The 22,226-nt window shown below is 45.0% G+C and overlaps 2 protein-coding genes across 2 annotated transcripts; both read left to right on the top strand.

The window, feature by feature from the left end:
• The first annotated feature begins 1,255 nt into the window (after positions 1–1,255).
• LOC127309905 (uncharacterized) lies at positions 1,256–7,148 on the top strand. Its single transcript, XM_051340617.2, has 3 exons — positions 1,256–1,595; positions 1,687–1,874; positions 6,833–7,148. The coding sequence occupies exons 1-3, from the start codon at positions 1,538–1,540 to the stop codon at positions 6,956–6,958; spliced, it is 372 nt and encodes a 123-aa protein (XP_051196577.2). The 5' UTR covers positions 1,256–1,537; the 3' UTR covers positions 6,959–7,148.
• A 1,267-nt stretch (positions 7,149–8,415) lies between these two features.
• On the top strand, positions 8,416–11,772 carry LOC127305635 (protein SUPPRESSOR OF MAX2 1). The gene is made up of 2 exons (XM_051336139.2): positions 8,416–9,785; positions 9,867–11,772. Exons 1-2 carry the CDS (start codon positions 8,563–8,565, stop codon positions 11,521–11,523), a joined length of 2,880 nt encoding a protein of 959 aa, XP_051192099.2. The 5' UTR covers positions 8,416–8,562; the 3' UTR covers positions 11,524–11,772.
• Positions 11,773–22,226: the final 10,454 nt, after the last annotated feature.

Below are 22,226 nucleotides of genomic sequence, written 5' to 3'. Positions count from 1 at the left end.
AGCTCCTCGTTCCGAAGAGGCTGCCCGATGGAGGCAAGCGTGTCGGCGAGGGTCTTCATGCGATGGAAGTAGGTGCTCATGGGCATGTCCTTCTTCTTGAGATCTTGCATCTGAGTGCGGATCCCATTGGCGCGAGCGATCGATGTGGACGCGAAGGCGCCGGCGAGCGTGTCCCATGCCTCATGAGCGGTGGCAGCAAACAAGACCATGCCGACCACCCCCTCTGTCATGGATGACACAAAGGCGGAGAGGATGGCTTGATCTTGCTTAGCCCACCTCTGGGCGTCGGGATTGAGCTGCTGCACGGGCTTGCCGGAGACGTCCACCGTGATCGTGTCGGCGGGGCAGGGCTCAGATCCGTCGACGTAGCCCATGAGCCCAAAGCTTCGGAGGAGAGGAGCAACCTGCGCATGCCAATACAGATAATTCTCACCGGTAAGCTTGATGGTGATGGAGGCCGCGAGGTCGCGTGGGGAGATGATGGCGGCGCCAGCTAATGAGGAGGCAAGTCCCGCCATGAGAGATGGCGAGCCAGAGAGGCCAGGCATGATCGACTGTGCTGAAGATCCGTCGGTTCCCGCGGACGAGGCGCTGATGATCGCACTCGAGGTGTCAGCGGGGGAGGAGGCCGGAGAGGTCATGCCGGCGATGAGGAGGATGCGGAAGCGATTTGCCTAGGATTGTAGCTCTGATACCATGAACGAATTAGGAAGTAGACAAAGTAGATTGGATTGCACAGCTCCTAATGAGGGCCGGCGTGTTCATATATATAGGCTAATAGCCTTGAGTTACAAGATATACATGACGGTAGGTGAGATCTATCTTGGTATACAAGAAACCTAACCGACCTAGTACAAATACAATATAGATATACACATTCTATCAAAGTTTAGATGCAATGTGCAAATGTGCGTACACTATGCATTATAATCCCTCTCCGTCCTATAATGTACAATGTTCCTAGTAATAATTTTTGGTGCAATTTGTAAATGTGCGTACACTAATGCGTGACACATTATAATCTCTCTAAGTCAAATAATTTACAATGTTGTAATAGTATGTTGTATTATCTAAAGTTATATATGATGCCCCCCATAGGGGGCCTCACAACGATTTGAGGCTCGTAGCCGTTGGATCTTGTTTGGTGGTGGATCTCGTCCGTCCATTTTTTGACTGGTGGAGTAGTCCAGGACGAGGCCCTCGCCGAACCCGTTTTTTATCCATGGGTCATGTGAAACCCGCCCGGCCCGGCGTTGGCGCGTCGTCCTCTCTGCTCGCGCCCCTCGCTCGCTAAATCCCGCCGCCACCCGAGCTCCGCCTCCTCCTCTGCCCCATCGCCGCCGCACCCCGCCTCCTCCTCTGCCCCAGCGCCATCGCGGGCCGCTTCCGCGCGGGGCTCGCGCGGCTCCCGGGCCGCCAGGCCGTCGCGGATCTCGCCAAGATTGCCTCCTCTCTACTTCCCCCGGAAGAAGACTGGAGTGGGACGGAGGCCGCCGGGGTTACGGAGGACGTGGTCGTCTTCGCGCGGGACGCCGCCATGCGTCCCGAGCTCTGGCTCGACTTCCCCTTTCTCCCCGACGACGCGGACTCGGACGGTTCGTGCGTTCACTTGCCTCCCTTCATCTTCGTCAACACCTTTTGAATCTTAATTGATTTTTGATTCTCCGTGTTGGCGTTCGACTGCAGATTTTGACATGACCGATGCGCAGCAAGACCACGCCCTAGCCGTCGAGAGCGTGGCGCCAGAGCTGGCGGATCTGAGAATCGAGCTCTGCCCCGGCCACATCAGCGAGGGCTGCTTCTGGAAGATATACTTTGTGCTGCTGCATCCTAAGCTCACAAAGGAGGCGGCCGACCTTCTTTCTACTCCACAGGTCATTTCCGTTGATATAATGCTTCAATTGGGGTGGCAATGGCGTATGATTTTTATTCTCCAACACACATCTAAATGCGCAGCATTTTGTATTAGAAGGAGCAAGTCACACAGGAAAAACAACCAAAAGAAAATGTTCACTAGATTGTAGTTGCATTTGTGTTGGCGATTTGCACCCTTTATTTCCTTAGATGTTCTTTTTAGAAGTTGACTGTTAGTCAATCTCACACTGCTCCCATATCAAATGTCGAGTCTGTTACTACACAGCTTTCAGCAACTGTAAAATGTCATTTTCTAATCGCTCAAACTCTACTCATGTGCTTGCGATGGAACTTCTCCTCTTTTTAGAGCTACACTTATTAACGTACCAAAGCTTACTGGTCAATGCTTCAACAAATGCATGCTCCTGCATTCCTTCTTCTTCTGAATCCTGTTAAAACTAAAACTAATGCATTATTTTTCTGCTATTGCAATGTTATAGAAAATTAATTATGTACCTCTGATCTCACTAAATTCTTTGATAATATTGTAGTGTTTTCTCCATAACTCAAATGCCTCCACTCAGACTTTGTTTCAGTATGATATCAAGAATATTTACTGGGGAAATGTTCTTTAAGACTGTTTGGAGTTGGGGCACAATCAATAACGCATATTAGTTTTATTTACTTTACATGTTCCATTCAGTCTTTATCCTTAGATTTTTTTTAATAATCAACTGATTTTCTCTATTCAAATATTCAGTAGACTTAGTTTATAATTCCCAGATATCGATTTTCATGGAACTTCTACATTCCCTCAAAATAGGCTTGTAGTTTGAAGCTTAATTTAGCTAGAGTGATGAATTGCAATAGTATTTGCCACTTTATTGTAACATGTTTATTGAGTGCCTAGCATAAATTGTAGGTATTTTTACAATGGTCCATTTCTCTGTTCCATGTAAAATGGGGAGATGCATTCTGAGTTTTATCTGCTCTCTACTTGTTTTGCTCATTAAATGGTACGGGGTACTTTTTATTGCAACCTTTTATTTTTCTTCTTTGCGATATTTTCAATGGCTTGTATTGGACTAATATAAACTATAAAGTGAATCAAGAGAAATGTTGGACACCGAAGGCACGCGACTAGCCATCAAGTGCCACTTTTTGGTTCAAAGGAATTTCATAGGATTATTTGGAGGATTTCAATCCTTAGGAATTTTTCCTACGTAGGTAGTTTGAGTCGCAGGATTTTAACCCCTAAGGATCCTTTGCAATCTATTTTGGAGGAAAATTTCCAACCACTCAAACCTTTTAGCACAATTCCTATGTTTTTATGTGGCTTCAAACATTCTTTTATGTGGATGTTTCTTTCGCCATTTTTTCTTTGCTTCCATTTTGAACGGTCATGTGTGTTTTTCACTTTCTTAGTCATAACATATTGAGTCCCAGATCCCCAGGAGATCCAAAAAAAAAAACAGCATACATCATAAGAACAGAATATATTGGTTCCAATAACTAAGAGTAAGATATTCAGAAGTTATGCAAATTTTTATCCTAATTGCTTCCATTAAAAGCTAAAAAAATTATTCTCATATTGGCAGCTATTTTGTCTCATTTATACAAAATGATTATTGCCATGATCTCCACGGGATCGTGCGCCAAGGCGCACAGTTAAATCGAGTGGTAAAACCTAAACATGGGCCAGTACATCTTGGATTCACGGGGTTTGATAAAAGTTAATAAATGATTATGGCCTGTATCTGCTCTCTGAAGAATGCATTGTTTGGCATGTCCAAGAAGTTCTGTTGCATACGTAGATTTGTTATTTATCTTACATGTTCAGTTCTCGATTCTGAAAACTTATTACATATAAGAATTTAATATCTCACCTCTATAAATGATAGAATATATTGCCTCTTATAAATATATAAAAAGTTGCATACAGTAATCTTGGTTAAGAAACGATACTGCTCTTCCTAGATGGAAATTTCTAGCGTGGAGCTCGAATGTTCAGCTGGACAGCCACATATTTACATGTTTTATGAATTTACGAAAAAATATTAGTATTTGCTTGCTTCATCACTTTGATCGAGTATTTTTTTATTTTCAAGTTGCCATACAAATAAGTTCTTGCCTACAGCTCTATCACATCTTTATTATTCCGGTACTTAAGATGGTTCTGGATTATCTATTGTTATTTTATTTTGCTAGAGTCTTCATCGCACGTCGCGGAAGCCTTTGCAGGTTAGCTTCTATTTCCCTCTTGATTGCTTTCCGTCTTGATACCACGTAGAACCGGTGTTCACAGCTACGGCCAATTAGCTTCAATGCCTCAAGTGGACGTGACTGCTTTCTACGGCCAATTTGCTCCATACTTCACTAATTTTACAGGAATGTAATCACTGGATTTTCACCATGGAGCTCATTTTGTACATTGCTTTGAATGGAAGTTGCCAAAATTCCATTCAACTTCCACCATTCTTTATTTCCAGAGCACCAAAACGAGACCTAATTAGTAAATGTGATATACATTGAGACCATAATAATAAAATGCAGCTGAAACCAATACCAGCCTTGAATATGAAGTAATCCACTATCTTTATTTTCATTACCATGGTACCTCATTAATTTCAGATTTAGTTGCATATTATTTTATTTATGAACTATGTATGCATTGCTGCATAAGATGGAAAGTAAGATCAAACATTAGCTGACATTATGTTTGTTACACTCTTTTGAACTAAAAAAATTTACTTGTAGCCACTGTGCCTGACAAGGAAACTATGTAGAGGTAGGCAGCCCAAGTAATTAGTCATTTGGACTTACTTAAGTTTTTGAATTTCATCAGGTTTGTCCTCTGCTCCATATCTCTACAAATATTTTTCTCAACCTTTACCGACATCAGTATATCTTATGGGCATAGGAAAGTGATATGTCGACCACAAGCTTGGGGAAAATAGGCTGGCTATAGATTAAAAATGAACTTGAGTAAAAGAAATAGAAAATGAAAAAAGGTTGTCCAACTCAATATAACCAGTTATAATATTATGGGTTCTGCATTCACATAATATGAGTGTGAAACGTGTTCTCTATCTATGCAGATTAGTTTGTTGCTAGAGTTTGTAGATCAGTAGCAAACAATATATTTGGGTGGACTAAAGAAAACGAGTTTATTTTAGTATCAATTGCTACACACTATATATTTGTGCGGAAGCTTCACAACTAGCTAGAGACAAGAGGCTGTACTAAACAGTGCACCTTCTGGGCTTATTTTTCCACTGCCTGAACTTATTAAATTTTTAAATAATCAAACTTATATTGGTTAGAAGAATACTCCGAATATTACTTCTTTTATCGAATTCCAATTAAATAGTTTAGCATTAGTATGACTTTGCAAAATTCAAGCCACCCCTTGACATTGTCAGATGAGAAATATATCCCATATTATCTTCAAGTTCTCAGACTGGAACAACTTACAACAAATTGTAACCAACTATATGAATGATTCATCCATTAGAAAGGGTGGCCAGCAAGGTTGTCCTTCACCAGCCTGTTACACAATTAAATGACTGCCCATTTGACGGACATGCTCTGATGACCAAGACTAAGGAAAGCCAACATCCCCACGCTCAATGGATGACCTCCACATGAAGCTCCGCATGTCTGCATTGGTTCCAGCGTCGCGTTCTGGTGGCAGCAGCTGCCACCGCGACATACTTCAATAGTACCTACTTTGCGGCAACTCCCGCGCACCGGTCACCTTCCACGGGGATTTCCGAACTGATTTCCTGACATGGCCAGTGATGTCCTAGCCTGGCTAAACTGAAAGGAAAAAAAAATAAGCAAAGGGGAAGAGATGCCAAATTGAGGGAACGGAGGAAAAGTGAGGAAAGATGGAGAAAAACATTTCATAATAGATTTGTAAGAAGCCGACAGGTCAAACTATAAGTTCGCTGGTAAACATTCAGCTATAGAAATAAAACCAAAGTAATGAACCCAGTTGATACATATATCTCAGTCTTCTTATTTTGCAAGATGTGTGCTAACAGATATTTCAAATCTCAAAACGGTGAGGCAGTGAATATAATATGCAAAATGAGCCCCCCCCCCCCCCCCCCCACCCCAAATAATATTAGAACCATTTTGAAGGTATTTCAGTTGTTTGTAAATCTATGCATATTACTCATATTAGTAATCATGCCTAAGAAAGCCTCACATACATTAATAAATAAATCTTGAGATTTTAGGCTACATAAGAGCCTAATTTGGTACTATATACATTTTGTCAATTGGCACACCTGGAGGCACATTGGTAGGTACTAAATTTGGATAGATGAGAGAATGGTATTTGGCTGTTAGGCACGGACCACTTCAAATAACCTATGTAGGGACTAAAACATAATCATATTTTCACTGTTTCTCAATTTTCCAAAAGTTTGTCGGAGAAGCATCAAGAATGGTGATTCAACTTGCATTTCTATGCAGTATAATATCATTTTAATGATTGCGCTTTGTTTTACCAGAGTATTAGTGCGAATAATCCTCATAACTTACCATTCTGTTATATTACAAGAATTGCTTTTCTGGAGTCATTTGTATTATACGGGTTACTTGTTTTATCATACTAATCTTGATTGATTTGAATTGGATTATGTGCATTGATTATACCATGACTGTGTATATGTGTGCCTGTTGTAATATATTTCGTGTTTTTGCCTCTTGTATGTAGCATGTGCATTCAACAAACAGAGATTTGTAAATTCCTGGTTAAATCATGCCGCTCCCTCAAGAATTGTCTCTGTGTTCTTTACCTATTACATTCTCCCTCCATTCATTAAAAGATGTCTCAACTTTGTTAAAATTTTGGTGTACCCTTTGATACATTTAAATTTTGAAGAGGTTGAGACATTCGTTTATTAATGGAGTAGTAGACTTTCATATGTGGTTAACATAATGTTGATAGAATGATTTACTTTCTCAGGCGATTAGTAACACACCCACCAAGGCTGAAGTGGTGGTGACATTCCCCCCATCTACATGTCATATACATAGTTCCGTTGGAGAAGTCTCAGTGCAGTTGTTAGTCAAGCAAGCAACCATTGGATAGCTTTTTTCCATCTATGTTTTATTACCATTGATTTGTAGAGATGCTTAATATAGCGTTTTACAATTTGTTCACCGAGACGGCGAGCCAATGCGAGCCTCAAAATACTGCTCTATTTTCCGATTGTATATAAGGTTTTCTACTTCGTTCGTGATTTTGCAATGATGGTATATGAGGAATAAGCATCGACTAACTCTGTGGTGTGACAGAGGATGTGTGACGGAGGATGTTATCTGGAATAATTGAGCGTAAAGCGTCTATAGGTGGCTTTTCAAGTCTGTCGTCAAATCCCATGTGTTTTATCCTAATTGCATCTTTCAAATTCGTTTTATAAAACCATATTTCCATCATTTGTATACAAAGTGTAAATATGTACGAGTTCTACGGGGTCGTGCGCCAAGGCGCACATCAAAATCTAGTGGTTATAATCAGCGGCGGATACAAGTGCATGCTTGGGGGTGCACTAAAACAAAAAAATCCTTTGTAAACTAGCTATTTTTCACCATGTGTGACACCCCTAATATAAGTTTTTTGGCACCTGGGGCACCACCGTTCACCCGGATTACCATTACTCTAGCTCTGCCTCCGGTTGTAAACTTGTAATGGTATGTTGTATTATATGAGAGAGGGGGTATATACACCCACGTTTCAAAGACGAAAATTCAAGAAGCCTGAAAACTAATGGATTCTATAAAAATCACTAGAATATATGTGAAGTTTTGCGAATACATATATGTGAAAATAAACTATAGTTTGTGTACTCAATGGAAATCCATTGGAATATTGGTTAAGAATGTCTCAAACTTCTATCAAATTGCAAAAACAAATTTCAATTCTTACAAAAATATAAGTCATATTTGTTTTATTCAAGTCAAACTTACTGAAGGTTGCACAAGTCTATAGCAAAAAATATAAAAACATCCATAATATTAAATCCACACCGGTTGATCATCATTAAATATATCTTTGGCGTGTACCCATTTGGTATTACATATATCGACTAATTTCTATTACCGTAAACTCTTGTAGTTTATTGAAATAAGTTTCAGATAAGAATACCTGGAAACCAATGGTCTACGTAGAAAAGTTGGATATCTGTGAACGGCCACTGATTTTTTGTTGTAATAAATGGAAATACATTGAAATATTGGTAAATACTATCTACAATTTTGTTGAATTGATGTTTTTTCAAAAAAAACTTAAGATGATTTATCTTTGGAAATTATTGTACTACAGAACATTATCTAACATTCGTGAAAAAAATCATCGGACTGGAAATTAAACCAATGTGTCTATGAAGAAAAGAGGGTAAGAAATAGAGGAATACTTACAAGCTAATTTTGAAACTTCACGAGGACCAAATGAAAGTAGGGTTGTTACTTTGGTCGATGGATCGGTCCCACACCCTGCCAGAAGCACTTACAAATGCTTGCACCTTAAACAATCTCTTCATGTCCCCGCCTCTTTTTCCAGTGGCACGCACTGGTGAACCAAACTCGCCATCACCACGACGTCCAGCTCCAGCTAAACCTATAACTAACACCACCTCAACCCCCGGCAACCTCAGCTCCATCACCCGACGGAGACGTACCGATCGACCGACCGGCATGAGAGCCTACGCGGCAACGCCATCCGCAGCTGCCGTCTCGCTGCCGTCGGCCGCGGCGCCACCGTTGACACCGGACGCTGCGGCCGTGCTGTCCCGCGCCGCTGGCGATGCGTCCAGGCGCCGACACGCGCACACCACACCGCTTCACGCGGCCGCCGCTCTGCTCACCGGCCCGGCGCCGCTCCTCCGCGACGCCTGCGTTGCTGGCCTCGCGTCACCTCACCCGTTCCGGTGCCGCGCGCTCAACCTCTGCTTCGCCGTGGCGCTCGACCGCCTCCCTACCTCCACGGAGCACCACCAGAACCACCAGGACGGATTCCGCGGCGCGGCGCCGCCGCCGCTCTCCAACGCTCTCTCCGCCGCGCTGAAGCGGGCCTACGCGCACCACCGCCGCATCGGCGGCAGCGCAGGCATAGATGCAGGCGGTGAGGACCACCGCGTCGGCGTTCCGCACCTCGTGCTCGCCATCCTCGACGACCCGTCCGTGGCGCGCGTCATGCGGGAGGCCTCCTTCTCTAGCACCGCCGTCAAGGCGGCCATGCTCCGCTCCCTCTCCGACCCGGCGGCCCCCGACTCTGGCGTGTACGTCAGCGCCACCAGGTCGCTGCAGCAGCACCGGCAAGCGTCGGGCAACCGGGACGAGGAGGTCGCCAAAGTGGTGGATGTGCTGAAGAGGGGCAAGAAGCGTAATCCGGTGCTCGTCGGAGACACGGCGGACGTGGACGCCGTGGTGCAGGAGGTCGTAGCGATGATACAGCGGCAGCGCCTCGGCAACGCGCGAGTCATCGAATTCAGCAACTTGGTCGACATGGATAGGTCCGAGCTGGTCACCAAGATCAGGGAGCTCGGCGAGGCGATCAGGTCGGAGCTACTTGCGCCGTCGATGGCGTCGCAGAGCTCTGGCATCGTGGTCAATCTCGGCAACATGCAATGGCTCGTAGAGGAAAGATCCGCGGTGGCCTTCGGCGAACCGCAGGAGACGAGGAGGGATATGGTGCTCGACACGGCGCGCGCCGCGGTGGCCGAGATGGCGCGCGTGCTTGAGCACTCCGGCGGTGAAGGCGAGCGCCAGCGCGTCTGGGTGATCGGCACAGCGACGTGCGCCACGTATCTCAAGTTCCAGGTGTACCACCCGGCGCTGGAGAGCGAGTGGGACATCCAGGCGGTCCCCATCACGCCGAGGCCTCCGCAGCCGCCGTCGTCGCTCGGCCTCTCGCCGAGGTTTGTTACTAGGAAAATTCCTCTTTATTTTGTGTCACATCTCTCGTGAATATGTGACTAATTTTCTTGTTCGTGTCACAGTGGTGGCATTAACAGAGGCATCCTGAGCAGCTCGGTGGAGGTGTTGTCGTCGGCGATGACCGGTGCAACGACGCACAGACCGGCGCCGAGCATGTGCAACGCCTGCATGGACGGCTACGAGCGCGAGCGCGCCCAGGTAGCATCCTCTGACGCGAGCTCCCTCAACCCTGCCGAGAAGACCATGTCACGGTGGCTGCAGATCGGGACGCCAGCCAGCGCACGTCCACCGTCTTTCGACCGCGTGCAGGTTCAGGAGAAGGAATGGGAGGCCGACGAGCTGCGACGTCGATGGCTTGACCGGTGCGCGCAGTTGCACTCCTACGGCCGGCCATCGGCCGCGGTTACCTGCTCCGAGTGGAACGGCGCAAGCGTTCTCGGCAGCATGCAGGCGGCGATGCCAGTAAGGCCATCTGCACCGCCTAGTGGCAGAGTGGTGGACACCGAGCTCGCGCTGGGTCCGGTGTCCTCGACGAGGCCGGCGGCATCAGTATGCGACACGGACGTGAAGGTGCTCGTGAAACGGCTGACGGAGGCCGTCAGATGGCAACCCGAGGCTGCGGCTGCAGTGGCTGATACGATCGTGAAGGCCAGGCTCGGCGACGGCAACCGGCGATGCGTTGCAGCTAAGGCCGGCACGTGGGTCCTCTTCGCCGGCTCCGACGTAGTCGGGAAGAGGAGGATGGCCGAGGCGCTCTCTGTGGCGGTCTTTGGCGCGGAAGCAGTCACCGTGCGGCTCGGCTGCACACCGACCGTCGACGGCGGGGAAGATTCAGTCGTGTCGTGCCGCGGCAGGACGGCGCTGGACCGCGTCGCTGAAACTGTACGTGCCAACCCGTTCGGCGTAATCGTGCTCGACGACCTGGACCACGCCGATGACATCGTGCACGGCGCGATCGTGCGCGCCGTAGAGTCCGGCCGGCTCGTGGACTCGCACGGCCGCGACGTCGCCCTCGGCAGCGCCATCTTCGTTGTCATGTCAAGTATGTCGTCGTCAGCGCCTGATCACCCTGCCGACTCGCCATGGAACCTGGAGCTCCGGGTCCGGCAGCACAGCACGCCGAAGCGTAGGCCGGAGCAACCGCTCGACGGATATCGGCGTGTGAGGGCACGCAAGGCGCTACCGCTTGACCTGAACTTGTCCATGTCTGACGATCACATCCACGACGACGGCGACGACAGCGGTGGCGAGGGATCACGCAACTCATCCAGCGACCTGACGGTGGAGCATGAGCAGGAGTACGCACAGCCTGCCTCCGCCGCCACGTGCTCGGCACAGTCCAATGTACAAGAGCTTATCAGAGCCGTCGACGGTACAGTATTGTTCAGACCAGTCGACTTCGAGCCGCTCAAGCGGAGCGTCTCTGACATCATGACAACGAAGCTCGGGGATGACGGGTGGTCGGTGCAGGTCGACGCCGGCGTGCTCAACAGGTTGGCCGGCGCAGCATGGACGGCAGCTGGAGCGTCGTCCGCCACGTCATTGGAAGCGTGGGCCGACGAGGCGCTATGCCCTAGCATACGGCACTTGAAGCGTAGCCTAAGCACCAACGATGCCGACGGTGCAACGACGGTGAGCCTATCGGCTGTGGGAGACATCGGTCGGCGGAGAATGGACGGCGGTGTATTTCCGACGTCAGTGACAGTCGCCGTCGACTGAAATTGACGCGCGCAGTCCGGCGAGGGCACTTGCTTTTCTTTTTCTTTTGTTTGGTCATTAATATGATCAATGCATGTTCGATGTACATTAGTGCTTGTAAATGTTTCAGCGGTCGGGTCAATTAGGCACGGGATTAGAAATTAACTTCACATTTCTGGTTTCATTTCATCCATATCGTCCATGGAATGATGGAAATGAGATCGACGTCTGCATGGATTGGGTGAAATCAGATTGCTCCCTCTGTTTTTATATACACGGTCACTTTTAAAATACATTTTTCATCTATACAACTATACAAAGCCACTACACTAATTGAGAAAAAATGATTAGAATTATATCTCCCAAGAGGCCAAGATGATACCCATTAATGTAAATGTGGCATGCATGCATAGAGAAAAAAAAGCACCAGATGTAACATGTTTAATTAGCCTGGAACACGAGATCATTTTCACATAATTAATCATGCTAATTATTAGTTGACTTTATTTTCTTAGTACATAAGTTTGTGGCTTATATACAAGAACGGATGGATTACTAGCAAGGACAACTCGTATGATCACCTGAAGGTTTTGGGTTTAAGATCTTCGTTCATATCCCTCAAGATGAAAAGTCAAAGATTGATTCAAAGACACGACGGTGCATTTTTTTTTTGGCTATAAAGGTGATTTGTCTGGTTACAAGGTATGGAGAAAGGTTTTGAGAAGTCGTGATGTTGTGTTTGTTGAAGACAAAACAATTAAGGATATTGTGAAGATAAAGGAGAAAGTTACGGAGTCAATTTCGGTGGGCGTTCCTCAAAGGCAACACAAGACAAAAATGATTCTAACCCAAATTGACTCCGTAGGAGATGTGCAAGATGATGCACATAGTGGTGTAGGTGACTGAGATACTCCCCAGCAGCAAGAGTATGACAATACTGAAGAAGATAATTATGATCAGTAGCAAGCAACCGACACCATATAGTCCACTAGCAGATCCAGTCAGATGGTCCAACAAATGTCATGTTCCTTCCACTAGGTACATATCAGATCGATATGTGGTGTTATTGTCTGATAGTTTAGAACCTGAGTGCTTTTGAGAGGCACTGAAAAACAAGAACGAGGAGTGGAATATAGCTATCCAAGAAGAAATGGATTCTTTGATCATACTTACACACTAGTAGAAAATATCTTATAGGGGTATGTGATTTGTGGCGTGGAGAACTAAAACACGTCACAAGTAATATTGTGGTGTGACGCATTTGGGTGCGTCACTGGTACATGCCTATAACTGGGGTGGCACAACGATGTCACGCCACAACAAAATGGCCCACGAGCCAACCCCGGTTGGCCAACCTCAACGATGTGGCATTTTATCAACACTCCACTAAGACTTTTCTACCATGGTTGATGCATGTAAAATATATACATGAACTTTGTCCTTTGTTAGAATGAATTTTCACATATTTGCAACATATATGATGATAATACCATGTTTTACATTGATTTCAATGACCCCCTTTATTTGGTTTATAACTCTGCATAACAAGAATTCCCTATTTTGTGTATTTTTTTCACTTTCAGAGACCTATACGGAGTCAAATTTAGCTAAGATTTATAGAGGATCATTTTTTCATCAGGAGAAGCAACCTGAGCCCTGGAAGCATACTTGGAGAGGCCTGAGGCCCAAAAGAGCCCAGGTGGCGTGCCCAAACATGTAGGGCGTGCCACCCCTCTCTTTTGGCCGACGATCGTCCAAATCACTTGATTCTTTCGCCCACTGACGTATTTTGACCTAAAACCCACTATATATATGGCCCCCAAGGGTTATCGGGAGGAGAGTGCCGCAGAAACACAAAAACACAAAAAAGAGGCTGAAGCAGCGAAGATTGGAGGGGGAAACTCCGCCGGAGCCGTCGCCGGAGGGATCTCCACCTTCTCCAACGTCTTCCTCATCATCACCATGATCAAGGGGGAGTAGTCCACCTCTGGACTACAGGTTTGTGGCAGTAGCTTGATCTATTTCTCTCATGTTCTTCATAGTTCTTAGTATCATATGAGCCGCCCAACATGATTATGGTCATATTTGAAATACCTATGTGGTGGATCTTTATTCTATGATATGATGGTATGAGATTTTGCTATACTTTGTGTAAGATGTATTGATAGATGCATATTATGTACCCCGTTCTTAAGTATTGGTTCTGATCCAACTTGTATGCAAGAACGTGTGTGGGTTGATGTGTGTATTAGATGGAATAGCATGGTTTTAGTGATTGAATAGTGATAACAAATTCATGATCTATTATGGCTTTGCCTTTTTCTTTTGCCATCTCACTAGGGATAAAGTGAATGCATGTGCTATGTTCATTGTGTGACAAAACTAATGATCTTCTTTGTTCAAGGTAGCATATTTGATACTCAAACATCATGTCAAAGTTCTTATGGCTATACTCTGTTAATTCTTAATACAAGATTGTTTTAAGTTATTCCTATCTTGTGGAGTATAAAAGATATGTGTTGCATCATCTCTATGTTAGGACGTGATGCCCATATGAGTAATTATCTTGGACATGTTAAAGTTATTCTCTTCATATATGTCCACTACAACTTAAAAGGGAGAATAGTCAAGTGAACCCATGAACGCCGGTCCAATTTTAATCATAAGAAACACCTTTCCATCAATTTTATCTTGCCTTTTATTTGCATCACTATTTTAATCCGAAAATACAAAAAATACTTTTCTTTCTTATTTGCACTCAAAACCTCAAAACAAACAAATCTTTACCGCTTTTATTTAGTTTATTCAGTTGTTTAGTTTACTTCAATTTAGTTACTACTTTATTTATTTTTACTTACACGAAACCTTGTGCTTGACAACCACACGGTAGAGTTGGGGACACAAGGCTTTATTTTATTTTGCAGGATTGCTAGAAGAAGGGAGGGAAAATACTTTGCTGACACAACACTCTGGACTTGGAGTCCCAACGTCATCAATGGTGTATCAATATTCTCAATAAGAAAGTGGTGATTGCAGCAGTTGAATCAAATAAGTAAAACCAAACAGTAAACAATAGTAGCAGATTTACAGTTTCACCGGAAGTAGTGAACTTGTGACTTCACTGGCTAAAAGTGTAGGCATGAGGTGATAGCGTGGTGTTGCATGAATAATATTGATCACATTATGTAATACAAATAACATAGTGTTCTTCGCTAACTCCGTTGTGTGTAGGTATGTGTTCCCAGGGCCGGTCCTGAGATTCTGAGGGCCCGGGGCGAGACTAGAAATTAGGGGCCTTAATACTTCCATTAATTTATGACACTCAGATCCGAAAACAATACTGATACCAAAATATTACATATACTATGTAAAAATTTGTTCTTTCTCTCAGGTTTTATGTAAAGTAAAATTCAACTGTATAATTTTTTGGTTTAGAGCATATATTGTACGACCATCAACTTGCTTGGAAAAAAGGTTTTGATGTTGTTGTATTGTACGACCATCAACTGTCACTACCGCCTGGTGGTTACTCGATCGTCCATGATTTTTGTCGCGGCCTTTCAAATCCATTTTCTTGAGTCTCAGATGGGATTATCGGCCATTTTTCTCATGCTGCTCATAACACTAGGGTTAAAAAAATCTTTCTAGATGCTAGTTGTTCTACTTTTGACAATGATTAGAGCAACTAACGAAAACATGACATTTTCTGATAATAACGAAAACACAAATAGATAAATAAGCGGTATGGCAAGAGAAATGAGTTTATTGTCTGCACTCACCGGCCGTACCAGACTTAATATTCTCATAGCTAACACCAAAGGAGAAACAGCCGGGCCCAAAGAAAAAGAAAAGCTCAAGCAACAAAGGAAACAAAGCCCAAGTATGATCCCATTTAAAAGCAGCTGGGGATAACATTTCATCCTTCGTCTTCCTAAAACATACGACAGTTCGACAGTAAACTCGATCTCGATCTACTCTAATGGTGACGCCCATGATCTCCTCCTATTGAGCTATTGCGTACGTCATACCTAGGCGGGCCACTTGGATCCTGGGGCCCAGGGCGGCCGCCCCGCTCGCCCCCTCAGGGCCGGGCCCGTGTGTTCCAATATAGTTATGTGTACTGACCAAAAGAATTTGCACAACATCTATTGTCCTACCTACCCATTTCACCGAGGCCAACTTGGAACTACATGTAATTAAGGTATACCTTTTAGAATAGCTTGGAATAATGCATTAGCACTCCATGAACATACAATATCCTCAAACTACCACATATTCCCCTTGTTTTACCTAACTGTCACTTTAGGGTTCGCATGTTCAACATAATAATATGCAATACACTTTGCAGATACATATCAAACTCATATATGCGATGGGGCAATAAAAGTTCATTGCTAAAATCATGTCACTCAGGCCCTAGCAACAATCATTAAACAGAGAAAAGGTGTATCAACACCATATAAGAATATCCTTAAGATAAACACCTCAAATCTCGATACATATGCATGATTACATGATCAATCTCATCCAATCGCCATCCACCTCATGTGCCTATAGAGAGCAACTCACTCATGGTGATGGAGAGTAAGAACATGGTTTATGGAGACGGTTTTGATGACGATGGTGGTGAAGATGGCGTCAAAATCCCCCTCTCCGACGTGGAGAGCAAGACGAATCTGACCCCCAAAAGAAAGATCTTGGTGGTGGTGCTATGTTTCATGGAAAGCTTCGTCCTCCTGTGAGGATAGGTTTTCGGGGTATATGAGGAGGTATGTGAAAGGAGGAGCTGAGACGTCGTTCGAGGGGCTGAAAAGAGCCCAGGTGGCGCGACCTGGGGTGGGCCCCAGACCACCTGCTCTATTTACCAGCCCGTTGACCTCCTGGTGTCCCACTTCAACTCATTTTGTTCCTCCCGAAAATTTCTAAGTGTGGCCTCTGGCCTCGCCCTTTTTGGAGTCCCGTAGCTCCTGTAATCTTAAAATACTAACAAAAGGCTATTCTGCCAGACAGAGTTAAAACCAAAATAAAGGGACTTTACAGGAAAGTCCCATAAATCATCTAAAAATTCTCAAGTAATGATATATTAATGCAAATAACAATATAAACTAGACTTATAAGTTGTTATCATGATGATACAAAATGCACATATCAATATAACATGAGCTAGTCATAGAGGCGTGACTAGAAATATCTTATTTGGTGTTTATGATTCCACACATGTAATTAGGTTTCCTCCAATATCAAAATATCTAGAGCTAATACAATTACAACATAAAGTATATACTTAATTATGAAAAATATGAAAAATATACCTTTATTATTGCCTCCACGACATATTTCCTTCATGAGCAGCCTGAGGGGTTTCTTGTTGAAGGCAAAGAAGACTATGTGTGCAAGATGAAGAGAAATCTATATGGCCTAAAATAACACCAAGAGGTGTAGCTCAGACCATTGTATTTTTATTTAGAGGTTATCAGGTGATGATTTTACCATGTTGTTGCTCTATGTTGATGATATCTTGATTGTTGACAAGAATGTCTCCAGAATTGCTAGACTAGAGAAAGAGTTGAGAAAGTTTTGCTAGTAAATTGTATTCTCGACGTTAATATTGAGAGAGATAGAAAATCAACAAGTTGTACTTATCTTAGGAGAAGTATATTGAGAAAGTATTTCAAAAGTTCAAGACGGATGAGACAAGGGAAGTAAGTTATCCACTAACATGTCATTTCAAGCTGATAAAAAACCAATGCCCCTCCACTGATAAGATGCAAAAGGAAATGCATAATTATCCTTATGCTTTAGCGGTCGGGAGTTTGATTTATGCTATGGTGTGAACACGACTTGACACTACTCAACAGGTTAGTACGGTGAGAAGATTTATTTCTAATCCAGGAAGACCACACTAGGAAGCTGTCAAGTGGATTTCGATGTATTTTCGAGGCAACACAAATATGAAGCTTTGTTTTGGTGCTACTGAGCCCAAGACGATTGCTTATTCAAATGTAGACTTGGCTGGAGATGTCGATGGTAGAAAGTGTACTTCATGTTGAAAGGATCGTATGCCGCACCTAGAGAGGGGGGGGGGGGTGAATAGGTGCTAACCAATTTTTAGTTGTTTTTCAATTTAGGCTTGACACAAAGGTAAATTTTCTAGATATGCAACTAAGTGAATTTACCTATATGACAAGGTTATCAACTAGGCAAGATATAGCTACGCAATGTATAAGAGATAGAGTGGGATAGAGGTAACCGAGAGTGGAGCACGCGATGACACGGAGATGATTCCCGTAGTTCCCTTCCTTTGCAAGAAGGTACGTCTACGTTTGGAGGAGTGTGGTTGCTACGCAAGCCAAACCAACAGCCACGAAGGCTTCACTCAGATCTCCTGTGAGCAACGCCACGAAGGCCTAGCCCACTTCCACTAAGGGATTTCCTCGAGGCGGAAACCGGGCCTTTACAAGGTTCTTGGGGCACACATCCACAACCAAATTGGAGGCTCCCAAATCTGTAACAATACAACAATCAACAACAACACATCAACACAAATCAACTAGGGAACCAAATAGGAACACTAGCATGAGATCCCTCAAACAAATGAGGGGGAAATGAAAATCGCTTCGGTGAGGATGTAGATCGGTGGCTTCTCCTTCGAATCTCCAAAGATCAAGAGCTTTGGTTGGGGGAGGAAGGAGATCTTGTAAATCTTGTGTTTCTTGAGGTGGCTCTAATGGAGGTGGCTTGGCAGATTTCTTGTGTAATGATTGAGCAACTTGTCCCTTTGGAGAAGAAAGCTATTTATATGGGTGGAGCTTTCAGATCTGACCGTTGGGGACGAATTCCACTTACACCGGAAGTTCCGGCTTCCACCGGAAGTACCGGCCATTCGGGCCGGAACTTCCGCCCTTGATAAAATTCCTGCAAAGCAAAATAAGGGGCGGAACTGGGCGGAACTTCCGGTGGCCGGAAGTTCCGGCCAAGTTCTGGCCAAGTTCCGGAAACTTGCGAAAACCTTACTGTACTATACTGAGCCACAAACTCGGAATTCCGGAACTTGCCCGGAAGTTGGGCGGAAGTTCCGCTGACCGGAACTTCCGGCCAACTCCACCGGAACTTCCGGTCCTGAAGAGAAAACTGAGCACGTACGGCGCCGAGAAGCTTCTGCTGAAAAAGTCAGGCCGGAACTTCCGCAGATTAGGCCGGAACTTCCGCTGCATACGTAAAACCCGTAACTTCAGAACAGCTAAACCAATACACCGATCCAACATAATTTTTGATGACTTGTACCTGTCTACATCAACACACATAAAAATATACATAGTGTTGATGTCAAACACACAAAACCCAAAAGGGCGGGAAATGTTCTTTCAATCTCCCCCTTTTTGGTGTTTGATGACAACACAAGTATTTGCAAGGAATAGATAATGTAAACAACAATGTGAGAGATATAGAGGAGCTCCCCCTAGATATGAGCAATGGTACATAAGAAGCTCCCCCTATATCTTGCATCCGTCTTCCAAGGGTTAGCAATACAACATAGTGATAAGCATATGGATAATAAGATCATGCACACATAGATAACCAAGGAAGACTCACATACGGAGTTTACCATACACAAATAAGGTTCCAAGCACATAGATAGAGTTTACAAACCAAATAGCTAAGACATAGTTCGACACCATAAAGATAACTAGAATCACAAGCAATAAAAACCAAAGCCAACACGAGCTTGTGACTCCCCCATGCAAATACCCACCGAAGAGCAACCTAATAAGGTCTCACTCTCCCCCTTTGGCACCAAAGCACCAAAAAGGAAAAGGAGAATCTACGCGCCCCAAGGGTCGGCGTTAGCCCAGCCGGGAGGGAGGTTCGATGAAGCGCCGGGGTAGGGAGGAGTGTGAGGAGGAGACTCGATCTCAAGGACATCTGGAGGAAGAGGGACACCATAACGAGAGACCCACTCAGCTTCCGGAGTGACATTCTCCTCGGATCCGGGGGGAGACACTTCCACCTCAAGTGCCCTCATGATGCTCTTCTGACGAACCCTTGACTTCTTGGCTTCAACATGCTGCTGATACTGACGTTGGTTGACTGCAGAGGTGAGGCAAAAGATCTGTCTCATGCGGCGTGCTAGCTTGGAAGCCCAACTAGGTGGCTTCTCATCCATGGGGTTAACATCTTCAAGAGGAGAGTTGTGGCGCTTGGCCCTCAATGACTTCACTTCATGGGATGTGAGAGTGAGTGGAATGGATTGAACGAGTCTAACATTGCAAGTATCCATCCAAGTGTCCTCAATGAGCTTCATAATGTACGGAGCAAAGGCGGGAAGCTTCTTCTCCATCACACATGACCACATCTCATGATAGATGTAGTCCATCACATCAAGCTTCTCACCGGTGCCCTTCTTAGCAAAAGAGTTCGCCATAAGATCCACTTCATAAAGATGTAGCTCATCAAGGTTTCCACCCTTTGGTCCAATGGTTTCCCGGTAGACTCTAAGCATAATATCCCAAGTGGGGAGAAGTTCCGCACTCTTGCCCGGAACACCCCAACCGGGGATGTAGAGGTGCTCCAAGACTTCCCTTGTTTGAGCCCATGAGCTATCATGGCACCTCCAACCATTTGCATTAACACCCGGGTAGCGAGGGTATCCAAGGGCGGCTCCAAACTTTGCCAAGTTAGACTCAAGGAGCCTCTCATGAGTCATCCACCGAAATGTTCTTGCTTCATCTTGCTCAAAGTGGACGGTGGCATAGAACTGTTGAATCAACCCAACATCATAGTCCTTGTTGAGCTCCATAATGGGATAGAGCCCAAACTCTCCACACATAGTATAAGCTTCTTCAAAGTACTTGTTAGCGGCCATCTTCCCGGTGTCAATAGCATGTTGAGGGGCTACCCCCTTCTTGAATGGAATGTAGATCTCATAGAATATCTCCTCTTGGGACTTGTTGTGGAACCGCTTATCCCCAACCCTATTGTTCCGAGGGGTGAGGTAAGGGTTCATGTCACGGAGCTCCTTGTACTCATTATATTGCATGCCCTTCACGGATATATGTATGTTCTTCCCACGAACAGCCGGTGACTTGAGCTTCTGAGCAGCTGCAGCTTGCTGGCGAGCGGTGAGCTTGGATGGTCGGGTTTGCTCAAGCTCTTCCTCAACCTCATCCACATGATCCTTGCCTCTCTTCTTGGAACCACCTGATAACGGAATCAAAAAGATAGGAATGATGAATGAAAGCACATAAGCAAGGAGGCCAAACACCAGAGCATGCATAGGAGGCCAAACACCAGAGCATGCATAGAAAATAACGAGTAAGAACAATGGAAATTGTGTCGACTAAGAAAAAACGGCATAGTAAAGACATGAAGAAAGAAAAATACCTCTGATGGTGGATGATCCGCATCAAGAGGAGAATGAGAAGAGATCAGTGGAATCGAATCTTCTTGGTTAAAGGAAGTAAGACGTCGGACTTCATCAAGCAACTCCTTTTCCGACAGGTCGGCGTGAAGGGCCGGAACTTCCGGCTGTTCGAAAACAGCGGCAGTTTCTCACCAGATCTGAGGCAATGGCTAAGAGAACCGCATTACCACGACATCCTAAGCACGATCTAGTAGAGGAAAGGCATCTAGAGGATTTCTACCATAGCTTTGCCTAGAGTATGCCCTATATTTCATCTAGTGAGGTCTACCCACACATAGAGAGGGAGAGGACACAAACCGGGGGGAGCCATGGAGGAGAAGAGGGAGAGGATGCCGATCCACGGAGACGATCCGGCGGGGAGCGCCGGAGGAGGGAGATCCGGCCGGAGGAGCAGCAGCCGTCACAGGGGAGGAGCACCACCAAATAGATCTTGGAAAGGGGAAAAGTGAGGAAGATGGAACTGCTCACCCATTCGGCCCAGTTATATAGTGGCCACTTAAGGCCGGAAGTTCCGCTCGTTGGAGCCGGAACTTCCGGTCTCTCAGGAACCACCCAGGCTGGACACGAACAGGGCTGAACTGGCGAAAAGGATACCGGCCGGAAGTACCGGTCGAAACGACCGGAACTTCTGGTGGAACAGGAAACTGTGCCCAAAAACAGGATTTTGACACGAACAAGGTGCACTTGGAGAAGGTGAAGGATATGTCTTAGATGAGATAGGCTTAGGACATATACGCCAAACTGTGAGATGGTACATGATCACTCATTTTTGCAAATAATGCAAATGAAGGCCAAAAATGAGTGATTTCCCATAAACAAGGAGATGTCAATAAAATCCAATGAAGATCTAAACAACTCCAACTCTTCACGAAGAAGAGTGCGGTGGCCTAGGCCACCATATATGAGTGTTATGATATGGCACCGCGAAGATATATCTTGGGTCCAAACCAATACTCATCATTTAAGCTCACATATCAACATATGATATAACGAGAATGAAATCTTTAATGTTGGCATTATGGGGGGGAGGGATAGCCCAATAATTTAAACCGCACTCCCCCTATCTCCATGCCCACATCTAAACCAAATAAAGTTTTGAGACGAAGGTGTGTTTGCAAGATGATCAAGCTATACACCTTGAATCAATGATATTTAGCTCATTCCTCAAAAAAGTGAACCTTGCTTCATCAAGAGGCTTCGTGAATATATCGGCAAGTTGATCTTTGGTAGGAACATAGATGAGTTCAATATCACCACGGGCAACATGATCCCTAATGAAATGATTCCGGATCTCAATATGCTT

This window comes from Lolium perenne, chromosome 6, assembly GCF_019359855.2.
Source record: "Lolium perenne isolate Kyuss_39 chromosome 6, Kyuss_2.0, whole genome shotgun sequence".
Classification (NCBI taxonomy): Eukaryota; Viridiplantae; Streptophyta; class Magnoliopsida; order Poales; family Poaceae; genus Lolium; species Lolium perenne.
This window is presented reverse-complemented; position numbering and strand designations above follow the sequence as displayed.

Coding starts and splice junctions, on each gene's coding strand:
- LOC127305635 (XM_051336139.2), top strand. CDS start 8,563: ATGAGAGCCTACGCGGCAACGCCATCCGCAGCTGCCGTCTCGCTGCCG. Junction 9,786..9,866: donor TCGCTCGGCCTCTCGCCGAG/GTTTGTTACTAG, acceptor TTCGTGTCACAG/TGGTGGCATTAACAGAGGCA.
- LOC127309905 (XM_051340617.2), top strand. CDS start 1,538: ATGCGTCCCGAGCTCTGGCTCGACTTCCCCTTTCTCCCCGACGACGCG. Junction 1,596..1,686: donor CGACGACGCGGACTCGGACG/GTTCGTGCGTTC, acceptor GTTCGACTGCAG/ATTTTGACATGACCGATGCG. Junction 1,875..6,832: donor ACCTTCTTTCTACTCCACAG/GTCATTTCCGTT, acceptor TTACTTTCTCAG/GCGATTAGTAACACACCCAC.